Source organism: Nicotiana attenuata, chromosome 10 (assembly GCF_001879085.1).
Source record: "Nicotiana attenuata strain UT chromosome 10, NIATTr2, whole genome shotgun sequence".
Classification (NCBI taxonomy): domain Eukaryota; kingdom Viridiplantae; phylum Streptophyta; class Magnoliopsida; order Solanales; family Solanaceae; genus Nicotiana; species Nicotiana attenuata.
In genome coordinates this window covers 25,490,966-25,511,775 of record NC_031998.1, presented here as the reverse complement: position 1 = coordinate 25,511,775, position 20,810 = coordinate 25,490,966, and the positions used below count along the sequence as shown (strand labels likewise).

Sequence of the window (20,810 nt, the reverse complement as noted above, 5' to 3'; positions counted from 1 at the left end):
ACTGATAAAGTAGTGACTAAAATGAAATACAATCCGATGATTTTGAATGAATAAATATTTGTACTTTTGTATTTTACGAGCTATTATTCTGTGTTGTTGTTGTATTTTACGAGCTAATTGATTCATTATAAATAGTCTTTATTTGGAATTTCATATGTTTTAATTTTCCAAGCTATCCTAAAAACGAGAATCTGTCGCAGTTGTCGATTAGGCATCAAGTAATTTAAAAGAAGGGTGATACACAATAACAATTAAAATGACACAAAGTGGTAAAATTAACTTTTCTAGTTAACGAAGTATACTTGGTCAAATTACTGACAGGCCAGTAAAGTCGTCCTTTCATTAGAGGAAGCATATTCATCTAATTGAGATATTATGGCAAAGATCGCTTTTAGCTTGCGACCGAAATTATTTATATCCGGTAGTTATAAAAGTGTAATGAATTTGTATATTTTTTGTATTTAACATATAGAGATGTATATATATATATAAAATATTTTTTTTTTGCTATTATTTTAAGAGCGGCTATGCATATTTTCTCAAGATATTACCATTTGTATAATGATTACTAATAAACTATGATTTGATCATTTAATTTGTAAACTACAAGTTGAAAAAACAAAGGAAAGCACTGTGTATTTTCTGCTCACACTTTCGCTATCGTCAAAATAATTAAATGGGTTAAAAATTTCTTTCAAATTGCATAGAAGCAAAACGAACAACAAAAATCTAAAAATGGAAGACGGAATCTTTTGACTAAACCTTCTCTATTCTTCTTTTCCTTAAATGGTTACACCAGCTTAAATTAGATCATGACAGACGCAAAAAAGAAAGGTATTACCCGGCGGATTCATGATTTAAAGTTTATGTCTTTTTTCTAATCCTTCTAAATTATTGAGTTATAAATTATTTAGTATCGAAATCTGTCTTTTTTCTAATCCTTCTAAATTATTGAGTTATAAATTATTTAGTATCGATTCCATTTATAATTGAAAAGAAGACTCACAAGTGGTTGTTGAAAAAAGAAGAGATCTTTATTTTTATTGTTCTTATCAAACAGCCGCAATTCAAAATTTTCTGATTGAAAGATAGAAAGCATAAATTCGCGTCGCCTACTTGCTGAAAGCAAAAATTAATCGAAAAAAAAAATCAGTGCGGCCATGCTGGAACGACTGAAACAACTTGCTACAAAACTACCGAACATGGGTAAACATACGATAAGTAGATACATAATTTCGAGTGATCAGATTATGTAGTGGTCAGCCTTATATAGCTCGCTGAGCCTCGCTTCCATTTCCCCTTCACTTATTAATTAGGTGGAAAATAGTTGTCGGTATTTTATAAGCGATTCACTAATATATGGAGGGAAGAATCCGAGGGTAGCCTAACCAATACTTGTAACGTATGCAAAATTTGGGTCAAAGCTATCGAATTTTGTCAAACCCATATTGTCAACTCTACATCCGCCCGCCAGTATCGATGCCGATAAATAGATGCAGGTAACCAATGGTACAATCAACGTGCGCACACAATTTAATCAATAACTATTGGGGTCTTTACCATTCTCGGAAAAAAAAAAAAGAAGGAAAACTTACAAAAATGTCCCAAATAAATCTCAACTTACCAACCTCTAGCCATTAGTCATAGACTTACCAAAACTAGCCAACAAAAATTGAAAAACCAAATAATAGGGTTCTTTCTCTCAAAGAATCACATGCAAAAATCACCTTTCATATTTTTAAGTGTGATTAGCAACATTAGATACAAGACGGAAAAGAAATTTCATGGACGGGGTAGCAAATAAGGTGATGAAATACAAAAATCTATACAAATATTCCAAAAATCTAAACAAAAAAGGAACTTTTTCTATGGGTATAGTTAAAATTCATTGAAAATATATAGATAAGTCAATATACAAAATTTGAGGAAGATTGGAGGTGATTTGGACTGGTTTTGTATCAAAATTCATAATTAAATCGAGTTCAAAAAAGTCTTCTGCGATACATGTATCACGCATGTATCTCACACACAGGTATACATGGATATACATGTGATACACAATTGATACATATGTGATACACAAATGATACACAGTGTGTACACATATCATTTTTTTTCATGTTCAGCTTTTACTTCGAATTTTCAATTCAAACCACCTCAAAACTTCACCAAATCATCCGAAAACTGAGATTCAAGCTCCTTAAGTTGTGCCCAATCTATTCTAATAACACCCACTCAAAACAAAGCAAAAAATTGATATTTTTTTGCTACAAATAGGTAATTGGCTAATTTGGCTAATATTAGTAATATTTTATCAATTGGCCAATTTTTGTAATGAGCTACCTATAAATGGACATAGCTGGTAATTTCCCAAAAAAAAAAGGAGACAAAGTGAACGAGAAGCCAATATGACAAATGGTCTGGGCCTTTGGACTAAACTTATATTCAAAAGGGATTTTTTCCTTCCTATACCATATATGAAACTTTATTACCAAATATGTACATAGTATCTAAATTACCCTAGTCCACATTTTTCCTACAATTTCTGTACCATTCGTTTATTAGGAATTAATAGGGCAGAATCTTCCCTTAATAACGCGCGAAAAATCAGGAAAGAATCTTGGGATTGATTTATTCTACATTAAATTCAAGTTTTGAAACGGAAAGGAGATTTCGCATCTGCGTAATTTCTTCTTAAACTACAATTCAAAAATTTTTAAAAAAAAAGTACGAACAGCTTCAACAAACTGAATTCAAATTGTAGAATTCAAATCTTCGAGATTCAACAACTCAAAATTGCTATATTCTGTTCTTCGTCGTTTTCAGAAATCAAATTGGCGATCATATATCTGTTCTTCATCTTTTTTTCTCTCAATCTAGAAATCCAAAAAAACGAAAATTTTTAGAAGAATACATCAGCAACAACACGCAATCATGTCCAGAATCGCAATCATGCTACAATTGAATGGGAATTGGGATAACTATGGCAGATTTAGAGATTTTGAAGTTGATGCCATTGTGGTAGATGAGAATGCAAGCTACAGTATTCTGATTTCTACAATTGCAGAACAACTATCGATTGATACTTCAGAAAAAATTGTAGAAATCAAATACATGGTGAACGACAATTGTCCCCCAATGGAGATTAGGAATGATATGGGGGTTCGTGTATATATGGAGACCAAAAAGGAGAATAAAAACCTAGGTTCATATCCGTTATGTATAAGTGTACGAGATTTCAATATGGAATTGGCAATCACCAACGATAACACAAGTGCAGGTTTGTATAGTTCGAAATTGCATAGAATTATGGTTTTACGGTATTATCTACAAAATTACTACATTTGCCTACAATTAAACTACAAATCAGTTTAATGAAAGAATAAAGCAATATTGTTTTCAAAATTATCTACAAAGTTACTACATTTATACGACAAAATAAACTACAATCTATGATTAGAAATTATTGATTTCAAAATGTTGTCTTCAAATAAAACTACAATCTATGTTTAGAACAAATTCTAGTCAAATAAAATACAAATCAGTTTAATTATTTACGAAGCATTATTGTTTTCACAAATTTCTACAAATTGCAACAGTTATAGTACAATTTAACTACAATGTCTGACATCCTAAAATGGATGACTACAAAATTTTCACTATATCTACAAATTATCTACGAAGATTCTACAAAATTATAATGACATTGTTTATCTTTATTTTGATGCAGGCCCGTCTGGATCCCTAAAGTTACTTGATATGCCATCCTCTCCAGCTATAGAGGAATATCAAAGTGAAATAATAACAGAATCTACGCAAACTGCTATTGAAGAAGGACAAGTGTATCAGGACAAGCAAACTGTAGCTGCTGCAATGAAGCACTTTTCTGTGATACACAAGTTCCAGTTCAGAGTTAAAAGATCTAGTCATAGAAGGTATGGAGATATTTGTGGAGAAAAGATCATTAAAAGCAGTGTTTTACTCAAGATATGTGTTTTTTAAACATTGTAGATAAATTGTAGTTACATTGTAGTTAAATTGTAGTTTATGTTACTTTATGTTAAAACAGTCCTTTTGTTGCATCTACATTTATAATCTGTATTAAATATTGTATTTTTTTTAGCTACTGGCTTGTATGCGTTGGTGAAAACTGTAAATGGCACTTCAAGGCAACGTCAATTAATGATTCCGCAATGTTCAAGATAAGGAGTTTCAACCGACAACACACATGCTCCTAAATGGACGAAACATTCATACAGCGCAAACGTACTGCAACTGTAGTTGGTACCATGGTCATTCCAAAGTATTGTGATCCTAAGACTGTTTACACACCAAAGGACATACAAACTGACATGTTATTCGAACACGGAGTGAACCTAAGCTACATGCAAGCATAGAGAGCAAAGGAAAAGGCTTTACAGTTTTTGAGAGGGAATCCGGCTGACTCCTACAGAAAATTACCCAAATATTTTTATATTCTTGAGGAGACTTATCCTGGTTCGGTTGTTAAATTGAAGAAGACAGCAGATGAATGCTTCTAATACGCATTTGTTGCTCTTTATACATCAATAAGTGGTTGGCAACATTGTATGCCAGTAGTAGTGGTTGATGGGACATTCTTAAAGTCAGCCTACAGGGGGATTATGCTACCAGCAAGCACCATGGATGCAGCAGGTAAAAAGTGTAAAAATTTTGTAGTTATTTTGTAGGCAGTCTATAAAATGTAGATACATTGTAGTAATTTTGTAGTTATTTTGTAGTTATTACATGAAATGTAGATAAATTATCTATATTATGAAGATATATTGTAGTTGTTATGTATTTATATTTTTATATACATTTTCAAACCTGCCAATTAATATTTTATGAATTAATAATGTAGGTACAATATTGCCCTTGGCATATGCTGTGGTTGATTCTGAAAAAAACGCATCTTGGAAGTGGTTCTTTGAGCAATTCAAGCAGGCATATGGTGAAAGACCTTCAATGTGTGTTGTTTCAGATAGGAATGAGAGTATACTGAAGGCAACATTAATTGTCTATCCGGGCATGCCACACTACTCTTGCATGTGGCATATTTGGACAAATATAAGGTCAAAATTCAAGAAGGGTCATCTACAATTACATGAATTGTACTTTGCTACAGCACGGTCATACACTCTGGATGAATTTAATGAAAGGATGTCGAAGATTGAAGAGGTAGACCCGCGTGTGAAATCTTACCTATATGATATTGGCTATCATAGATGGTCAAGAGTACATGCAATAGTGAATAGAATGTGGACAATGACATCAAATAATGCAGAGTCGTTGAACGCTGTAACAAAAGATGCAAGAGAGTTGCCGATATTTGACCTTTTAGAGTATATGCAGACACTGCTAGAACGTTGGACCAACGAGAAGTTATTGAAGGCGAAGGGTACTTTCACATTTCTTGGGTCCAAATTCAACAAAGAATTAGAGAACAACAGAACAATATCTCAGAAGCTTAGGGTAAAATCTGTTTATTTGGTGCAGAAAAAATAAATTACTTAATACGCAGTATTTCCAGATTGTAGATAAATTGTAGCCAAATTGTAGATAATTGTAGGTTGTAGATAAGGTGTAGAATATTTGTAGATGATTTGTAGATAATCTATTTTTATGATTGAGATAATATTTTTCTGTTTGTTCTGCAATTGTAGGTGAGGGATTCAACAGATCATATACATACTGTGTTAGATGGTGTGAAGCGATACATTGTGTGTCTAGAAAACAAGAAATGTAGCTGTGGCCAATTCCAACTTGAAGAACTTCCATGTGCGCATGCTTTGGCAATATTAAGGCACAGGAATGAAACATATGAAAACTATTGCTCTCCGTATTACACGAGGGAGAGCCTTCTACGTACGTATGAAATACCAGTAAATCCTCTTCCTGATGAAAGCAAATGGAATGTGCCACAACATATTTTGGATGAGGTAGTAAATCCACCACGGGAGATAAAAGGCAGCCAGGGAGACCTCAAAAGGAAAGATATAAAACATATGATGAAATAAAGTCAAAGAAGTACAAGGTGTGGAGGTGAAGGGCATAACAAACGATCTTACAAGAATGCGCCCAAAAAGAAATGAATATCATATAGTTAGAATAGATATTCAAACTAACTATTAGTGAGTTAAAGTTAGCAGATTTTTTGTGTAATCGTTTAAGTTTTTAAAGATCATTATGAAAGAGACTACAATTTGTTTATGTGTGTTTAATATGCTTTTATGTATTGTGTCAGACATCTAAATTTGTCTTTGATATAGTATAATTAAATTTTAATATTTATTATCTACAATACAACTGATATTAAAAAAGTAACTTTAATGTAAAGTATTTCCAGATTGTAGGTAAAATATAGGTTAAATGCAGTTAAATTGTAGTCTTGGTGATAATTTGTAGATGATTTGTAGATAAATTGTGGATAATATATTTCTATGATTGGAGTATTTATTTCTTCAGTTTGTTGTGTAATTTAACTTCAACTGACAGTTATATACAGATATTACCTAGAACTTGAAGGTATTTCATAAAAATTATGAACATATACAACTACAAAATTATATACAATAACTACATTGAGTGTTTCCAAAATGTAGATATTGTGAAGATTATTTGTAGGCAAATTGTATTCTAACATCAAAATACTCATGTTTAATATAATGAAGATACAGTGCTGTAAACAACCAATTTATATTCAAGTGAACAACTAATAATGAAAGATAAAATAACAAAACAAAAAGGTATGCTGCAATAAAAACATAAAAATTTTGTTCATAAAGTAGTGTATTCTCCTTCAACTACAAATTGCCATCAACTAAACTAGGAAAACAGGACACTATTTCTTCTTTCTCTGGACTCTAGTCTTCTCATTCAAAGCAGGAGCACCCTTCCTCCTTGCTAGCCTGTCTGTAACCTCACTTTCACTGATTGACCCATCTTTTTGCTTCTTTGTAGCATAGTCCCATAGGAGAGCTCCAAAGCGTCTACGGTGTTGGTCGATATCCGAAAGGTCTTCTGAAGGGATTGACAAATCTCCAAGGCTAACATACTCCGCAAAAGCAGCCACAAATACACCACAATCGCTGCATAAGACATTTTTTTAATTATTTAACAAATGATTATAAAAAAAGAATTAAACATCTAGAAAGAGAGAATAGTTTTTTTACAGTGATCCTTCTTTTTTGCTGTGGAATCTCCGCAACCATCCACTGTATGTTGGGAGGGTCTGTAACTGGTTTCTCAATGTATGCCTTTGTGGTCTTGAAGTCAATGTTTTTACGCTTCCCGTAGAAACCAGTGCAAGACAAATACACAGGGATAATGATTGAAACTTATCAACACATGATTCAACAACATTATGATGGTGTGAAGACACCATGGAATCATACACATAAAGTTGCATGTCCGCTATGTCGAAAACAACCAACAACCAATGGAAATTCTCTACAATGTTCACGGGCATAATGACATAGTCAACTTCATCCCAGGCAACACTAGCAAGAAGTCTATACCCAAGAATATATTCTGCAATATCATCATCGGGTTTAACAACCGAATACTTTTTTTCTGGCGGAGAACTTATGAACTTCTCATAGATTTGTTCAATATTTGACTTGAACAAGCAATCGGTTGTTGTAAACCTAGTTGTTGTTGTTGGGGCCATATTTGCCTCTTTTTCTCAGGTAATACATAATAACATCAATGTGCTGCAAAATAAAATAAAATCTACTATAAGCTGCAGTGTAACTACAATTATCAACAAAGCAGCTACACTTTAAACTACAAAGCCAGAATTCAAATAATCTAACAAATAGCTAAACTTTAGCTGTAGATACCTGTGTTGCTTGTGCTTGCATGCACTTGATCACCAATATTGAACTGAAATTGCTGGTTGTTCACTCCTTGTAGTTGGTCATTATTTTTTGTTGAACTACCAGCAAACTAAAGATTTTATGTTAGTTTTAGTATATTGTTTCATATGTCATAATTTGTTTTGGTATATAAATATATGTCAACTCTTACCTTTGCCTCATCCACATCATATCTCCTGTTTATCAAATTCAAAACACTCTTCACAGAATCATCTATAAACACTCGAAGGTCATGGAGTTCCTCAACTAAAGCCTTCCTAAAATCCTCTAACTTTCCATCAACCTAAAAGTTAAAAATATAGTTAGTTGGTAATTTTATTCAAATAAATTACAAATCATTTTAATTATGTACGAGGCAGTATTGTTTTCACAATTGTCTACAAATTGCTACAGTTATACTACAATTTAACTACAATGTGTACAATCCCAACCGGGCTGACTATAGAATTATACTACATAAATTGTTATGAAATATAGACAAATTGTAGCAACTATGTAAATATATTGTAGTTAATAGCATTACCTGCTCAATTCCCTTTTCTAGCTTCCTGAGCTTCTTAGCCACAGATTCCTTGTCCTCTTGACAATCTGTATGTTTGGGTTCCAATGTTGGAGAATCAGCATTTGGAACCTCTGATGATTGTGCACCTTGTTCATCTTCATACTCAATCTCGTTTGGCAGAGTAAGCACTCCAATCTCTTCTCCAGATTCAGTCATGCTTGTGAACTGAATGATGAAAAAAACCAGTTAGTTCCACTAAGGCAGAAAATGTAGACTAATTGTAGATATTATGAAGGTAAATGTAGCAACATACAAAACTGAAAAAAAATACCTTAATCCACTCAGGCTTGATCATCTTCTCTTCAAAGGCAGTTAACCAAATCTGCCCCTTAGTAGCTGACCATCTTAATATGCGAGGTATTGAGTCAGAACACCTCGTAGCAAGCTCCGTGCTGACGGTCGAGCAACACTCATAAAGCCACACTTGTAAGGCTAATGAGCATCCCCGTATGAGATAAGAATGTACAAGGGGATTTAGACGATGCCTAACGGATTCCATAACCTGATTGAACGATTTAATACCCTATGGGTATGACTCAAACTGACCAGACTCTACCAAATAGAACCTAAAGTGGTCTATAAAAGACACATGGTCTTTGTCATAAGGGCAAACAAAAAATTCCAAAAGATAAAGAATGCACAACTTGACTGCATCCTCATCGTTTACCCAAGATCTATTTGTTACTATATTTTTCAAATACCACTTCTCTACTCTTTTTTTGTTAGGAAAATAGCTATTCATTAACTTGCTAACATAACTAGAAGTATATCCATAATCTGTAAACTGATTCACACAATTTAAACCGGTAATTAAACCAAACTCTCTCAATAAAAAATTCAATTTTTCCCCTTTCAAGTGGACTGAAAAAAATGATTCATTAGACTTAGACAGTTCATACTTCATCAGAAGATGAATAGCTTGGTTTTGCATGCAAATGGAGGGGAGAGACAGTAACCAAAACAAGTGTTTTTAAAAAGCTTCAAAGCATTTGGAGACAATAACTCTTTTATCTGGCTAGGAATGCTAGGATCACACAAAGTGTGGAATCTAAGCACCCCATAATCATCTTCTGATGAAGTATGAACTGTCTAAGTCTAATGAATTATTTTTTTCAGTTCACTTGAAGGGGGAAAAATTGAATTTTTCATTGAGAGAGTTTGGTTTAATTACCGGTTTAAATTGTGTGAATCAGTTTACAGATTATGGATATACTTCTAGTTATGTTAGCAAGTTAATGAATAACTATTTTCCTAACAAAAAAAGAGTAGAGAAGTGGTATTTGAAAAACATAGTAACAAATAGATCTTGGGTAAACGATGAGGATGCAGTCAAGTTGTGCATTCTTTATCTTTTGGAATTTTTTGTTTGCCCTTATGACAAAGACCATGTGTCTTTTATAGACCACTTTAGGTTCTATTTGGTAGAGTCTGGTCAGTTTGATTCATACCCATGGGGTATTAAATCGTTCAATCAGGTTATGGAATCCGTTAGGCATCGTCTAAATCCCCGTGTACATTCTTATCTCATACGGGGATGCTCATTAGCCTTGCAAGTGTGGCTTTATGAGTGTTGCTCGACCGTCAGCACGGAGCTTGCTACGAGGTGTTCTGACTCAATACCTCGCATATTAAGATGGTCAGCTACTAAGGGGCAGATTTGGTTAACTGCCTTTGAAGAGAAGATGATCAAGCCTGAGTGGAATAAGGTATTTTTTTTCAGTTTTGGTATGTTGCTACATTTACCTTCATAATATCTACAAGTAGTCTACATTTTCTGCCTTAGTGGAACTAACTGTTTTTTTTCATCATTCAGTTCACAAGCATGACTGAATCTGGAGAAGAGATTAGAGTGCTTACTCTGCCAAACAAGATTGAGTATGAAGATGAACAAGGTGCACAATCATCAGAGGTTCCAAATGTTGATTCTCCAATATTGGAACCCAAACATACAGATTGTCAAGAGGACAAGGAATCTGTGGCTAAGAAGCTCAGGAAGCTAGAAAAGGGAATTGAGCAGGTAATATTATTAACTACAATATATTTACATATTAGCTACTTATCTACATTTCATAACAATTTATGTAGTATACATTGTAGTATAATTCTATAGTCAGCCCTGTTGGGATTGCACACATTGTAGTTAAATTGTAGTATAACTGTAGCAATTTATAGACAAATGTGAAAACAATACTGACTCGTACATAATTAAACTGATTTGTAATTTATTTGAATAAAATTACCAACTAACTATATTTTAACTTTTAGGTTGATGGAAAGTTAGAGGATTTTAGGAAGGCTGTATTTGTAGAACTCCATAACCTTCGAGTGTTTATAGATGATTCTGTGAAGAATGTTTTGAAATTGATAAACAGGAGATATGATGTGGATGAGGCAAAGGTAAGAGTTGACATATATTTATATACCAAAACAAATTATGACATATGAAACAATATACTCAAACTATCATAAAATCTTTAGTTTGCTGGTCAACCAAAAACAATGACCAACAACAAGGGGTGAACAACCAGCAACTTCAATGCAATATTGGTGATCAAGTGCATGCAAGCACAAGCAACACAGGTATCTACAAAATACCTACAAATATATACACTTAGTATAAAACTTTATAGAGCATAGTTTTATTATTCACATTTTATCTACAACTTCCTACCTATATCTACAACTTTCAAGGCAGCATTATCTAGTGTTATTTACTTTTTTGAATTATAAATTGAAGCTGCAGTTTGTCTAGAACATGTTTCAGAACATGTTGACTTATATCCAGAATTTCAAGAAGCAGCTGAGGTAGAACAAGCAGGTATAATATCATACTGTCATTCAGAATAAATAATTGTTGTTTATACAGTTTTACATTCCTGTTAAGTAAGTTATGTTTTATGTAATAGATATTGAAGATGTCAATGTACAGTCCCCAATTCACGGAGTGACTGTAGCAGCTCAAACAGAACAAGTCATTGAGAAACAGCTAAATGAAGGTGAAGATGCACAGCATGTGGATGAAGTTGTTTCTGAAGGATCAGGCATTGATAAGAAGGGTGTGACATTGGATGACTTTGAGTTGCCAGAAAACTTAACACAATTGGTTAAGTATGGAGAGCCCATACCAGATGAAGCAACCCCTATTCATACGGGGAGAACCAGGCAACCGGGGAAACATGCACGATCACCTTTCATACCTTTATATAGTTCTGGAGGCAGCAGCTCTATTGGACCTAAATTTTTCTACCTCAAGCACCCCTTCACAACTCTTATAGGTGAAAATGTAGATTCTGATGTGTTAGATAAGTTCAACAAGTGGTTATACCACCGTAGTGACAAAGTATCTAAGAGGTTTGAATACTTAATCTGACACTTTCATTTCAGCATTTTAAAGTTTAAATATGTAATTCATTATGTGATTTTTTTATTGGACATTTATTTGTTGTTACAGGAGGAAGTCTCCCTTTTCAATAAAGGATAACCAAATCAAGCCTTGGTTAGACCTTGGAGTTGAAAAGGTGGATAAGAAGGACTGGTTTTATTCCCTTGCTCACCCCGGACAAGTCCTCAATGACTCGGTAAGTATCAAAGAATAAATTCACAAGATATATTTTGTCTTCTATTTTGTAGTATAATTGTAGTTATATTGTAGCTATTTAATATATGTGACCATGCATTTTATTATACATTGTAGATATAATGTAGACATTTCTTATAAATGCTGCTCTTATTATTTATAGTGTGATTGTATTTAGGTTGGACCTTATGTATCATATTTGATGATGATATGTATGTAAAAATTGTATATTTGGTAATTTGGACAGAATTGGTATATCTGTATTTCATGATTGTAGTTAATTTGTAGTTATATTGTAGAGCAAGATGAAGACTTTCAATATTAACTATAGTTAGAATGTCGATATTATTGATACCTTATGGTAGTTGTTGTGTCCCATGTGTTGCTGTGTATAGCAGCTAAAGTGTAGCTATTTGTTAGATTATTTGAATTCTGGCTTTGTAGTTTAAAGTGTATCTGCTTTGTTGATAATTGTAGTTACACTGTAGCATATAGTAGATTTTTATTTTATTTTGCTAGCACTATTGATGCTATTATGTATTACCTGAGTAAAAAGAGGCAAATATGGCCCCAACAANTTTCTTTTTCTATCTCTATAGATGTAAAATACATGTATATATATATATATATATATATATATATATATATATATATATATATATATATATACGTATTATAGTGCTGTAACTTTTTTAAAAGGTTAATTGGTGATTAATTACGAAGGGGAACGTTGGCGTAGCTCCTAAATTTGCTGCCACGTGAGGTCACGGGTTCAAGCTTTGAAAACCGCCTCTAGACCCTTATGGTCCGGTCCTTCCCAGACCCCGTGCATAGCTTAGTGCACCGGGCTGCCTTTTTAAAAAAAAAATTAAATTGGTGATTAATTATGGGTTTTTGTGCATAAAATAGAAAGCAGTGAAGAAAGGTGGATACCCTTTAAGGCCAGGAGTACAAGGGTTCTATATAACATGTGATGGTGGAAGAGAAAGACAAGCCTCTCAAGAAGCTGTTAATGTTATTGACTCTGTATGTTCTAATTTCCGTAAAAGTTTCTATCTTTATTATTATCTTGAAGTTATTCTACCTCTTTTACTTTTATGTGTGTGAAGATATTCATTTCTGCATTACTATAAAAATTTTTTTTGGTTTCTCACCTGGTATTTGGTACCCGGTTTGGGGCCCGACTAATCCAAATTCGCGCTAAAAAGTCTCACATTGGAGGTATCAAAGGCGACTCCATTATTAGGACTCAAATCCGAGACCGTTGGTTGAGGATGGAGGGGTAATTACCATCGTGGTTGATGGTAAAAGATATTTCTGCATTCTTGGTAGTTAAACTTTGAGTTCTGTTTTACTTATGAGGGTTAATTTGACTAGTTTTGGTGGATAATCAAGACATGATGATTTATGTTGTTCAGAAATGAAATTTGGACATCTTTGAACTACACTAGACTATTATAAGTTGGTATTTTCTTTGAAGGAACATCACACATACCTCCTTTATTGACAAAGTACACGTAACTACGTATATCCAGACATGTGGCCGTTCATACATCCGTTTAGAAATTACTTTCTGTAAATATTTCTTCTAATTCTAACTTTGAAGCTAGATTGAGAAAGAATAGAAAAAGTGAGTTATTGTGTAACAAAGATTACTTCCTTTATTTTGGAGTTCAGTATGTTGCAAGGGTTCCATGTTTGTTAGTAAGACAAATTTTAATGTCAAACACCAGAAAGGACAAGCTCATAAGGTAGTCTTGAAGAATTTAAAAAGCGCACTTGTGCACTAGAAATTTTTGTTCATGAGACTTCCGATTCTTATGCTTTACTTGTTATCTAACAATACGTACTACGCCTCAATTCCAAACAACTTATAGTCAACTATATGAATCGAGGGATAATACTGGGTACGTTGTTGTTGTATTAAAAGTTCTCTATATTTTTACTGGCATATAAATCTATGGTAAGGTCAAAATACTCCTAGAAAAGAAATAGGTTCAGAACCAGCATACTAACAAGACAGACCTATTTCCAACTAGTAGATATTTTTCCTGTTATCTAAAGAATGTCAAAATGGAACACTTGTTATTTGAAAATTAAAAACTGTAAAAGAATTTGTCTCAGAATATTTTTGGCCTCCAGTATGACTTTTGAAGCCTTTGTTCAGATTCGAAGCTTTTCTCATATCTTGATTCGTGGAGAAAACAATAGAAAGCATCCGCCGCCTTCTTTCTTTGTTCGGTTTATGTAGGTTGTTGTCGTAGGCGCGACCCATGAATTTTTTCCCTTTTGTGCAGTTTTACGATGAACTGGTACAGGGGACAGGTTCAAGTTTAGGACATGGAGAATTATCAGAAGAACCTACAAACAAAAAGATTGTTTTCACATATTCTGATTCTTCTAGTAGTGATGATGATGATGGTGGTGAAGGTGATGAAGACAAAGGAAATGATGAGAACCAGACCAAGGAGGAGACTTCAAAAATTGAGAAGAATCAGGAGAAAACTGATGAAGAAATAGGCAGCTTGAAAAATGGTGGATCGGGGCCTGAAAACAAGGACAACATCTCTGCCGATGAGCAAATACAAGGAGATGCTGATAAGAAAGAGGAGCTAGAGACAACTCATGAACAGAAAGATAGTGAAGCGAGGGAGCCACCTGCAAAGAAACAATGTGTGGAAAGAGAAGCACCAAAAACTGGAAATATTGGTGTTGGTAAGACAGAGGAAAAATCTGTAGATAAACTAATTGAAGCTGAGCTTGCTGAGTTGGGAGACAAAAGTAAGGTAACTAGATGTAATTGTTTCTGATTTTTTCAAGTAAGCTACTACTTTAGTTCCTGTGCTAGGTAAGTATATTACTCATGGCTTTCTTTTTGTGTGAACAAGTATCTATGTTGCATGTCTCCTGCTTATCCATGATAGATGTTTGTTAGGGCCATTTCTGTTTGAGAACAATGGAACGAAATGCCTTTCTAATCTCACACTGAAAGGGTGAGATTGTTTTCCTCCCCTTTGAATGTGTGGTTGACATAGGTCTATATACTGGTATAAGATACTCTCTGTCTGAATACTCTTGTACCTTTAACTTTTGTACAAATGTGCACTGTCTTAGTACACCACTTTTATTTACCTTTTCAAAAAAGAAAAAAGAAAGATAATCTTTCTGTCATGATTTTTTCTGTTGCTTCTCATTTGAGTTAATCAAAAAGCACCAACTCTAGCGGATTGTGAACCGGTTAACAAATTGTTTGGTTCAATGTAGTTCTTCTTACTTGTTTCTGGAAATATTTTCGTAATACATTGCTTTCTTTCTGAAAACAGAGGCGTTTTAACTACCTCGACTCAGGTTGCAATGGTGTTGTTTTTGTTCAAATGCGCAAGAAAGATGGAGATCCCAACCCTAAGGAAATCATTCAACATATGATGTCCTCTCTTGCCTCGACGAAGAGACACGTATCAAGGTTCTTATATCTGCTCAAATTTATTCCTAGACAGCTCTATAAATATGTTCGCTTTATTTGAGGCAGGTTACTTTATTTAATATCTCTTGCTCAAGAATGTCATAGCCTTCAACAGGTTCATATTGAGAGTGTTACCAATTGAAGTAACATGTTATGCATCAGAGGAGGAAATTGGAAGAGCAATAAAGCCTCTTGTTGAACAGTACTTACCTGCTGAAACTGACACTCCAAAAAAGGTCATCTTCATACTTCCAAGTCCATTGTTTTCACTATAAAGCCTCTTCTCTTGGCATGTGATCGAAACTCTATCTAATGTTTGAATGTATACCTAGCAATGATAGTGAAACTATATAAAATACCACTTTTGTGGATGTATTCCGCATTTGCAAGAGTTCTTGCACTAAATTGATCCAGGATCTTTCAGCTATATGATATCCTCTTTGGACATGTTTTGGTTTCAATGTATTTTGTGAAATATAATTATCTGTAACTTTTGTTGACTCAAGTGTCAGAGATGTGAAAATAGGATGAAATTATGTTTTGTGAAATGCATTTATGTTGCAGTCAACTCATATTTTTTGGGAGAGTGAATTAAGTCTCTAGCCTAATCAATTTTCTCTCACAGTTTGCAGTGCTTTATGAAGCTCGAGCAAATACTGGAATCAATAAGATGAAAATCATTGATACAGTGGCTAAATCTGTTCCTTCACCTCACAAAGTTGATCTTAGCAACCCTGAGATAAGCATAGTGGTTCAAATAGTCAAGGTATACAGCTTTGCTTATAAACATAGTCGTCGATGAAGCCTCTTTTGCTTAAGGCGTTACTATAGCCATTCAGATGGAAAGAAGAGTATACTTTACATTCCAGCAATATCATTATGTATCACTCATTAGGTGTTTAATCTGTTCATCTATCCTGACGCACATGCAGAACCTATTCGCAAGGTTTAAATTCACTAATGTTGAGATTGAATCGTATGAAGAATCTTTGATAGGAGATATTGGATATATCATTAGAGAAAAAGCTACTTCTAATAATTATTTTTTTACACCCTTGATGTCCATTACTTGTGGTTGAAATGTTAAAGAAAAATGGCTTGTCTGACCGTTGTTTTCTTCATATTTTGCAGACTGTGTGCTTGCTTGGAGTTGTTGAAAAGTACAAGGAATTGTCCAAGTATAACTTGAGGCAGCTTACCTCGAAGAATTAATTCTACTCAAACATCATATGACTTCTTTTGGGTTAAATCATCGAGATCGAAGAGAATTCTGTTGGGTGCTTTAGATCTGCCATGTTTAGCTTTTCAACTCCTTAGAGAAGAACCCTTGAGGGGATTTATGCATTCAACGACCGATGTATTAGGCCAGGTTTTAGAATTATAATGCTGAGGTCCTTTCAAGTCTTGTTGGAACTGCCTGTTTATCATGTTTTTAGCTTGAACTTCTGGCTGTAATTAACGTGGTTTTAGCATTTGCTGGCTTTACCGTATTAATCAAAGTGATGCTTTTTAACTATGTTCATCTTGGCTTCTTCCCCATAGGAATTGACACAACCATCACCGCACTTATAGTCTGTTAGAGCCAAGCTTCTTCAAGGCCAAAAGTACTTTTTTTGAAGTTGAAGTGTTTGGCGAAGCTTTTTGAATAAAAAAAAAATGCTTTTTGAGAAGAAGAAGAGAAGCAATTTGGAGAAGCAAAAAAGTAGTTTCTCCCCAAAAACGACCCAGTGAAATCCCACAAGTGGGGAAACATACTAGTGTCTCGATCCCGAGTCTTGCCTGAGGAGCTTTGACACTTAAAACCATGGCATCTGAAGTCAGTTTCTCCCCAAGAACACTTATGAGAAAAATACTTTTTAAAAGCTTGGTCAAAACACACTACTTACAAAAAGTACTTTTGAGAAAAACACTTTTGAACGCATTTCTCATCATAATAAGCTGATTTTAGAAGTTTAGCCAAACAGGTTGTTAATATTTTATTTAGCCGTACAACGCTTATTACTATATTACGCAGACAGGGACCTATATGAATATTCTCAGTATGGATGTCGCTCATTAAGCTCGTCTTAGGCCCAATAGTCAACGCCCTGAGACATCTCAAAGAGCACTGGGTCGATCCAAAATTAGATGTTGTGGGTTCTGAGTTGAGAGAAAGAGACTCTAAATATATATTTAGATTTTCTTTTTCTAAACATAGAGATAGAATTCAACCCCGAAAACTACCAATGTATAATTCCGCAGTATTTAGATAAATTTCATGGTTGTAGCACTTCTTCTGCATTTGGATAACACACTAAGGAACTGGAGAAACAATAGATAAAAATAATTGAAATGATACTCTATATCTCATATTTTTGTAAAAGTACAGCTTTTCCTCTTTCTCATAAAAGAGGATTATCCAACATCAACAGGAAAACAATAGCAATGAAAAACAGTTCCAACTAAATTTGCTCCATATGAAGAAGAAAAATGGAATCCTGCACTAGTAAGCTAGCTACGCACTAGGCTTGTATAGCTTCTCAACCATCTTTCTGTATTCTGCAGAAAAGGGAAAAAACGGACAAAGACATGTTAACATAAAGTTGCAATGTCATACTCATAAAATGTCATATTTACACACAGTTTAAGGATTTACCTTCTTGATTGCACCAAAGAGCTGCAGCCTGAGTGTTTAGAGGTGAGCTTATGTTTGGCTCTGATATGGATATCAAGAAAAAGATATTAGAGAATGTTTAATATGATAAGATCAAATTGGAAAATTTCAGAAAATTGCATAGGTTTTTACCTCCAAGCAAACTCTGAATTGAGATAAGTATAGTCCTCACATCATAAGCAGATGACCACTTATCCTATTGACATAATTTTCCACACATCAGATCAGATATTATAGAAAATGTTAAAACCAAACAACTAAATGCACGAGATGAGTCCGATGGCGGATTCACAATTTAAATTGGTTCTATGTTTTGTGTAGAAAATGATAAGTTCAGATCGAACAAATTAAACACAAAGGCTGCATCTGGCTATGGACGAGACAGTCGAGACGTTACCTGAAGAATGTCTAAGCAGATGTTGCCGTAGACATCAACATTGGGATGAAAGCAACCAGTCTCAAATTTAACCTTTGGTGGTTTGAAAGGGTAATCAGCAGGAAATGAAAGAGAGAGCTTGTATTCTGTTCCATCAAAAACAGTATCTTTGCTACCAGTTATTGTCCCTTTCCAAACAAATATGTTGTCTTCTTCAGGAAATGCAGATATCCCAGAATCACCGCTCATCTAAAATATAATTGAAACTCCTTTAAGTTAAAAGGATATTTCTCATAAAGAAGTAAAAATCAAAAGTATAGACATCTTAGATTCCTTACCATTAGAGCCATCAATTCAGACTGCAACCTGATTATACAACAATAAACACCTCCGTCAGAATACTGAATAACATGAAATATAAACACTGAAACATTAAAAATAAGTAGTCAGAAATCTAACTATTGTATACAAGAAATATGAGAAACAAGGAATATTGATATCCCAACTTGTGCAACATAGGCTTGAGAATCATGAGTTGGAACATTGACAACTCAATCAGCCTAAACACATCAATTCTTCTCAGGAACTACTTGGACACATCAATCTTTATACATTCAGGCAACATTGACGTATCAAAATCAAGTACTAGAAACACCACCCTTTCCCAACAAACACAAGAATGACAATAACAACAACAACACCTCAGTAACAAACAAGTTAGGTTCGGCTATATGAATCCTCACTTCTTCATTTAAGCTCAATCCATATCAATGCTATTCCCCTAGAAATGGTATTCAGAACCTAAGAATATGAAGAAACCAGTAGATCAATATCAATGCTATTCCCCTAGAAATGGTATTCACAATACCTAAGAACTTCATATGAAGAAACCAGTAGCTCAATATCAAAGGAAAACCCGCACTTATAATCTATGCTGCTCGGGCTCTCCGAAATGTCGCCGGGTGCGTGTCAGATTCTCCAAAAGTAGTGCATTTTTGGAGAATCCGACATGGGTGCGGCAACATCTGGAGAGTCCGTGCAATATAGCTTATAATATATTTTGTGAGTAAAACCCCTTTAAAATCTTAGCAAATTTACCTACTAACTGAATCAATCACTCAAACCATACAGATCAAAAACATCCCCAAAACCCCAGATCAAGAGACCAAAATACTTGAGCACTAAAAGTAAAAATCACATCAAACATACTATACAACCAAATAACAGATTTTAAAAATAGAAATGACTGATTTACATACGGATCAAATCAGCAATCATCTTAAAATCCAGATCAGGAAAACTGGAAATGCAATACATAAACACGAGAACCACATCACAAACATACTCAATACATAAATCATCAAACCCTAATTGCAGAAATGGCACAGTTAGAAGATCAAACTGAACAATTTACACTGGGGATCCAAAACTCTACCAAAACCAACCCCAGATCAAGAAATTAAACGTATAACAACAAATATCACATCCCTAAACCAGATGCATAAATTTAATTTTACACCAATAAATTCTTAAATATACCTTTTAAGAACAGACTGAGTATCAACAGTTTTTGCAGTAGGCAAAGTCTGTTTAGGTGAAGGCATAACTTGAGCAGTTGCTGGAGTATTGCTGTTGTTTCCACTGTTCATTGTCGCCATCTGAATTATTAATACTCTCTAATTTCAAGATTTTTTTAATTTTTTTTTTTTGTAGAACCGAAAAAGAGAGGATTCTTTTTTTTTTTTTTGAAGAGTCTTTCTTCTTCTTCTCGAGTATTTGAGAATGAATGAAAGGAAGAAGAAGAAGAAGAGAGAAGGGTTGAGATAGATTTTGATTGAGAAGATGAAGGGATTTTGTGAAGAATATATATAGAGATTTTGGAAAATAGGGTTTTTTGAACGTTAGGGTGGGCGGCGCAAAAAAAAAAGGTGTTTTTATTCTAACGGCTAGTTTTATAACCTAATTCCTTTATTAGGAGAAAAAAGGAATAAATTTATAATGTTTATTCACTTAATCTACTTTGCCTAAAATGCAAATTTGAAATCAAAATTGTCTAGGTTTTAAAAAATTAGTATGACATAATCTCTCATTTCTGAAATTATATTGTGGCAATTTAAAGTAGGTTGGAATCAGTTATATAAATTATTATCGAGTTTTATGTTTATTGTCGGATATATTAATCTTTATTGTTCATGTCGCTTTAGTTAAACCTCTTTCGATGCAAGACTATAGAGATAGTTTCAGTAGAATTTGAAATTCTCTACATTTTCTATTGGCATAT

General features: G+C 33.9%; 1 protein-coding gene across 1 annotated transcript; it reads right to left on the bottom strand.

Annotated features, from left to right (window-relative positions):
* On the bottom strand, positions 17,816-20,426 carry LOC109233175 (ubiquitin-conjugating enzyme E2 20-like). Its single transcript, XM_019398955.1, has 6 exons — positions 20,069-20,426; positions 18,868-18,895; positions 18,551-18,778; positions 18,286-18,349; positions 18,136-18,195; positions 17,816-18,038 (listed from the first exon to the last, which is right to left on the bottom strand). Exons 1-6 carry the CDS (start codon positions 20,185-20,187, stop codon positions 17,995-17,997), a joined length of 543 nt encoding a protein of 180 aa, XP_019254500.1. The 5' UTR covers positions 20,188-20,426; the 3' UTR covers positions 17,816-17,994.